This window comes from Parasteatoda tepidariorum, chromosome 7 (genome assembly GCF_043381705.1).
Source record: "Parasteatoda tepidariorum isolate YZ-2023 chromosome 7, CAS_Ptep_4.0, whole genome shotgun sequence".
NCBI lineage: Eukaryota > Metazoa > Arthropoda > Arachnida > Araneae > Theridiidae > Parasteatoda > Parasteatoda tepidariorum.
In genome coordinates, this window is record NC_092210.1 from 65,519,508 (window position 1) to 65,526,648 (window position 7,141).

The 7,141-nt window shown below is 28.9% G+C and overlaps 1 protein-coding gene across 1 annotated transcript in view; it reads left to right on the forward strand.

Moving 5' to 3' along the window:
• Positions 1-7,141, forward strand: part of LOC107455655 (neural cell adhesion molecule 1-like) — a 98,286-nt gene that overhangs the window by 74,250 nt on the left and 16,895 nt on the right. Inside the window, exon 4 of the mRNA XM_071183530.1 lies at positions 4,290-4,518. Within this exon, the coding sequence (XP_071039631.1) occupies positions 4,290-4,518 (229 nt within the window). The remainder of the gene's footprint in view (positions 1-4,289; positions 4,519-7,141) is intronic.

Here is a 7,141-nt window from a genome sequence, read left to right on the forward strand (position 1 = left end):
TAAATGAAGCACAACAGCTTTCAGAAAGCATAATATCTATTCATATAGGGAAGACTAGGATGAAACCGGGCTATGGGGCAAAACTGGGCCCCTCTTATTTTCGCGAAATTAAATCTGCTTTCCAGTTACTAGTTCTGTCACACTTTACTATTCAATAAGAAGATAAGAAAATGAAAGGATAAGTAACAAGATAAAAAATTAAATGAAGAACAGTAGCTTTATGAAAACATAATATATATTCCTATAACGGAGACAGAGATAACACCAGGTTTAGGGGTACAACTCTGTCCCTCGCATTTGGGCTAAAATAGATTTGCTTTCTAGTTACTAGTTCTGGTATACGTCACCAATCAAGAAGAAGATCGAAAAATGAAAGAAGTTGCAAGATTAAAAATAAAAATTAAATGGGGCACAATAGCTTTCTAATGTAGTGCACAGAATTAATAGTAAGCCATGAAAAAGAGAAATAAGGAGCCCATTCATTGTAGCTCATACGTTGTGAACGTGTGGGCAGCAAAGTATTAATTTCTCTGAAATGTGCCGATTATTAAAAATTGCGGAAAATCTGCTACTTTACTAGGATGAAAACTACTTAGACGGTGACAGCTCTCGCAAAGCATTATAAACAAGAAGGTTAAATGATGTTCATTTTCCTCTTTTTTTGCATTGATAACAGAATAGGTATGCTCACCATTTTGCTCTTTCTCAAACAGTAGAAGAATGTATCTTTCTCAAAAAAATTTTTGCATTAGTATTAAAATATTAATATTCAGTTTGTTATAAACAAAATTTCCGAACTACATTATCATTACTCTAACGATCGCTTGATGTCGGTTAACTAAAAGAAAACGCGTTTGCCACTTACTTCGTCTTTTTGTTCTACGGTATGATTTTAATAATTGTTATGCAATTTTTGAAGCCAGGGGGCCGCTGCCGTGCCACAGGTCCCTGGTTCGATCCTCGGGCCGGGCAGGGTTGACTCAGCCTTTCATCCCTTCAGTGGGTCGATAAATGAGTACCAAGCATGCTTGGGAACTAAACACAGGGAGTTCCCTTTAGCCCTGGGGAGTTCCGCGTTCCGCTGACCACCTGACCGGAACATCTGCTTCTGCACCCCAGAGCCCAAGGTCAAGAAAACTGAGATGGGCACAGTAGGCCTTGGCCCTCTAGGGCTGTCACGCAGCTGAGTTTAGTTTAGTTTAGTTTATTAACATACAGTTTTTGTGTCTTTAATAGTAGCATTTTGATATTTTGACACATTGGAAATGCAATGAGATTGATAGATAGATATAGTTGGAAGAAAAAGAAAAGCTTATCCCCCAGATGAAGGTAGTATAAAAAAAGAACACGGATGGTGTTATAATATGTCTAAAAAATTAATTTACAAGCCCTTCTACACAGAAAACAAAATAAGTATCCAAGTAAACAACTCCCAACAGAAGTTAGGATTTATATAGAAGTAAGCTCTATTTACTATATTATTTGCTACACCGTAAAAGATGTAAAGGCTGCATATGTTCAGACTTTCTTTATTTGAAACGTGAATATGCTCTTTTCGTTCAGCTAATCTATTTCCGTCAGAGAATGCCCTTTCGATTCCCAAAAGTAATTATTCTAGTATGATAGCCTATATAGTATTGCTGTTTCTACTCTATCAGATATCGGCCTAGTTTTTTTTTTATTACTCTTCCCTTCTTTCGATCATCTTTTGTTTTTGTCCTGAAGCTTGATATTCCTCATGATTAGTTTTTGGAACGTGTACATTATCAATAATCAAAGTAAGTACACTATACAAAATTAGAATATTGATTTCAGTATTATTAACTTAAAAATTATCTTTTCGAAATTTACCTATATTAATAATACAAAAAATATTATAACTCATTTCAGAAAGTTAGAACTTGTGGCGGAACTTTTTTAAAAATGCTCAGATAACTCTTAGTTTAAGAAAAAAAGTATATAAAAAAACCCTTTTATTTAAATTTTTTTTTTAATTTGGAACGAAAAAAATGATTTCAACAATAATATTAGACTGAAATATGTAGGTAAAGAACATTTCTTTCAAAATTTTGGTTCCAAATTCATTCCATTATCTAGATGTAATATCTTGTTCTTTGCTTATTGAAGAATTACTTATTGAAGAATTACTTCTTTAAAATTAAAAAAAAAGCATAAGCTGTTTTTCTTGTTGTTTCAGATGAGATCATGACTTGATAAAGTTGGGTTTAGATATGGCAAAATTCATAAAATTATTTACGATTAACTTGGAGTCAGAGTCAATATACTTCGTCCCTCGTGTTACTCTGTTTAGCTAATCTGTATAGTTAATCCGCATAATTACTATGTTAATCCCTATGTTAAAAAATAAAACAAACTGTATTCCAAAATATTAATCAGTGAATAATTATGTAAGGAATTATTATTTGTATTATTTATGAAGGTTAGCATGGGAAGGGGGGAAAATAGAATCCCATGTCGGGACACCTTTATGGAACTAGAAATTTAATTATAGTGAATGTGAACGAACGGATATTAACCAAAACTGTGGAAGCCAATTTTATACAATTCAAAATGATAATTGGGACGAAATTCACTAAATCTTTTAACAAATAAAAATGTACCAAATTAATTTAAAAAAATGAGTTCAAAATCTAGATTTGTCAGATTTCTCCTCTTTTGAATCTGAGACATTTGAAGTAAGCTTAACATATTTTATTGGAAATTAAATATTTATATTTGTGTAAATAACATGTTATAAAAGTAATATTTACTCGATTTGTGCTAAAAGACGCAAACAATGGTGTCTTTATAATAAATATAAAAATTATTACAGTTGTCATTCCCTCATGTCATTTTTTAGAGTAAAATAAAATACAACTTCATCGAGAAAGTGGATAATTATATGTTGCTTTCTTGTATGAATATAATTGTATGTGATTGACTTCAGAAATTAATTAGGCCTAACTGTTATTTTTAAATTTTAATAAATTTGTCATTCCCTCACTAGTGTATAAAGTAAGGGAATGATTCAAAATGAGTATATTATAAAAAAATTTTTTGTTTAATCGTGCCGGCCAATTTTATTTCCCAAACCTGTAAAAACTATTAAATATATAAAACTAAATTATAATAAATATTAGATATACTTAGTATGATATTATTTTCAAACTTCAGGTAGATGTAACTTAGATTAAAACATGTATTAAAATAAAATATCATTCCCTCACTATTAGTGTCATTCCCTCACTTTTTAAATAGTGAAATTAATTAATTTATTTATTAATTAATCTTAAAAAAATTAATTTATAAATTAATAAATTAATTTATTAAATTAATTAACTTATTTATTAAATTAATTAATTAATGATTAATTATCGTAAATTGATTAATTATAAATTAATAATTTAAAAAATTAATTAATTTAATTATTAAGTATAATTTATAGGATACATACTTTCTTTATAATTCCATTACATATTTCTATTAATATATATAAAAAGTTTCAGAGCTTTTTATTCACTTTACTTTTTTGGGATTTTATGAACTTAAAAATGACAGTTTTCGTGAGAANTAGTGACATCAAAAACTGTTCGAAATGTTTTTTCAATGATTTCAAGGTGCCTTTAAAATATAAATAAATTTTTTTAATTACATTTAAATAAAAGTTAACATTTTCGAATTCTAATGAGAAAACAAAAGTGATTCGAGGAGTATGTTTTGAAATATGTTGTGCGATTTCGTTATCGTTAGAATTTTATTTGGAAATTTTGTGCTTATAGATTTAGTGTAGGAAAAAACATTACCTAGAATCTGCATAGAGGAGACGATAGTGAACTAATTAATTAGAGCAGACGATGTTTTGAGTTATGAAATTAGACACAAAAACGTACTTTCTTTAAATAAACATATATTTTGTTCAAGGAATTCAGATTTCTGACCCTAAAAATATAGGGGGTAGCCGAGATCTGGGAAATATGGTCTCCATAGTTTGGTCAAGAGAGCGATTCAAAGTTTGAACCCCTCAATGTTAATTGACTTTTTTTTTCATATTTCGCCACATCTCGAGAACTTTTTAAGCTAACTGAAAAATTTTTGTTGACAATTGTAAAATTTGTTCGTCCAAGGATAATACCGTGAAAAAAAATAAAATTAATAAATATTTTTTTATTCTCTTATTTCATTAGAGTCGAGAAAATTTTGAATTATAAAGTACAAAATGTTTTGCATAATTTTAAAGTAGGTAATTTTACATGGCAAAATACAAAATTTGATCGAAATTTGTTGACTAGTTCCTGAGAAATCAAATTTTAAGTATACGTCTGTTTGAGATTTTTAAATTTGCATTCCCAAACCTTCTATATTATTATTTTTTAGGTCCTCGACGCACTATTACTGAAGATGGACTGTTTGTTAGAAATCTAAAGACATCAGATGCCGGAAACTACACATGTAGAGCATTTGTAGTCACTCCACACAAATCGCAGATTCAAGACAAGCACATAGAGGTCCACGTCCATTGTACGGTTCGTTTGAACATCGGTGTTTTTCTGTGTGTCAACCTTTTCTACCTGTTCCCTTTTTCATTTCTGATATATTTTATTTTTTTAATGAAACTACTTGTTCAAAAATTACGCAAAAATTTATGAAACTCTTTTTATAAAATTAAACCAAAACACTTTAATGTACTTACTTCTGCATAGTTAGAAATTTCTTCAAAAAAATGGTCAAATACCAATTTATTTAATTGTTATTTTACCATATTCAAGCAAAACAGTTAAAAAATCATAAATCATAACAGCTTTCACCTACTATGGATAACCAACTAGAATTTTATCGCACCAACTAAGTCAATGAAATGAAGCCACTTATTGGCAGCTGGGTACATATTAAAGCCAAGAGGGCAATTCTGTCAGTCTCATGACCGAAAGAGCTGGGGTTCGAATCACACCGATGACAAAACCTACTGAAAAGCAAAGCTCCTATATTTAGTTAAATTTCTTTTTTCAGTTTTGAAGCCTATGCTGGCTGTAAATGGTTAAAAAACCGTACAGTTTTGTATGGTTATATAACCATGCTAGTTGTAAGCGTTTTCAATACCGTAAAGGTAAAAAAAAAAAGTTTTTTTACTGTAAACTTAACGCTAAATCAGATGGACCGATTGCTTCAGGTTATTTCACCATAATTTTAGAATAAAAATTCTATCAGTATATAAAGTGATTTAAATAGAACTATATAATTTTCAAACAAGTAAACATTACGCTTTGAAACTGCTTGTATATGAACAAAAATACTAGAATTATTATATTTATTGAATATTTTAGGACAAATGTTGTCACGAGTGCTAAATAGGTGATTACAACTGATAGTTCCTTGCACAGTCATTATTTTTTCAATATCTCTACGAACTTCAGACTCAGTCCATTAATCCTTCATAGTCTTTAATTTTATTCTAATTCATTAAGCAAATGCAGTAAATTCTTTCGATTAAACGTTTAAAAAAATAGGTTATACACTCTTTATTACAATAATTTGTACTCTGTAAAAAATATTCAGAAATTAATTTTGACTCAACAAAAATTTTTCCGAAAATATAAGAAAACTTTAATGTCTTGTTGCTGATCAATTGAGAAACATTTCTTTTATTTTCGATAGTAGGAAACTGAATAGCAATGACCCGGATTCAGTATCAGAGTGTAGCGTAGCTACCACTATAACGATTAAATCCCAATTCGTTAGTATATAAGACATATTAACTTAATCCTATCTTGATGTTTCTTTTGATAGATGACGGTTAATATTGCCTGTTACATCAAGAGGTTTCCGAAATAATAGGAAATGTTTTTGAAAGCTACATCCACCGTATATTCAGAAACATTTTGAGATTTTTTTCATCAGTGTAAAATAAGCCTCAGAAAATATTATAAAAAGTTTCTACTCTATTGTTAGAGCATGTAAAAAACTGATTCTTTAAGTAATAAAATGGCAGCACTCTCTAACAAAAGAGTTCAGAGCCCCTGTGTGGTAAAAAAAAATTATGAAAAGATTTAGACTCTGAGTTTACCATTTTCTTTTAAATACTCTAAATTGAGCTTATAAATATTTTTGATCATTTTTTATTTTTTATTTATTTTTAATTTTCATTCTATAAACTGCATGGATGTTTTACCGTTTTTACGTTTATATGTCCTTAACTACATTTTGTAAAGTAACGTATGATTTATTTTATATTTTTAATTCCTCACCATTTTGCATGTTATTAAATGTATTTCTTGGTCGAGCAAATTGCATATATATTGGTGGCATGAACTATTTATCTCTTTTAAGAATCCTTTTTAGGAAGCACTTTTTACGAATAATAGAGCTGAAACCTAAAATAAAAAAAATTTGAATTGGTTTAAAACTTTAATTTTGATACATAGATATCCTATCTTTATTAAATAATTTTTATTGAAAGGAAGAGGGAAACTCAGATTTATAACTACAAATCAAATAGAAGTTTTATTCATTTTATAAAAATAATCGTGTATAATAAACAAAAACAAGAGCAAAAAAATAAAATTTTAATCTGTAGAGAGTTGAAAAGGAATATCTAATGTAAGAGGCAAACACGCACACACATATATATATATATATATATCGATATATAGATAGATAGATATAAATAATAAAATCGTCTTGATAATATAACAACATCACATGTTCTTAAATTTTTTAAATGTGGAAATTGAGTAAAGTAGTAGAAATCAAACATTTTATAATTAGCCCTAATTATCTAATTAGGGCAGCAGCTTTAATTATCCAAATTGGTACTCGAGCAACAATTTTCAAAATAGCTGCCGATTTTGACTTGATTTCGGCAAACTGCCTTCTTAATATCATCTGAAACATCTGCTTTGTTTTATGAAACTTTTCAATCATGTTTTAAAGATCAGGGCTATAGATATTTTGGAAAATCTATTTCTCTAGAACAGCGGTTCCCAAATGGTGTTTCACGGAAGCATAGAGCTCCGTAGAAGAGTTAAAAAAAAGTCCCTAGAGTCAGGATTTTTTTTTAAACGAGAGTGATGATTTTCATAACCTCTAATTTTATTAAGAGCCAACCAATTATCAATTATTTATTTAAATTTACGTATATATATAT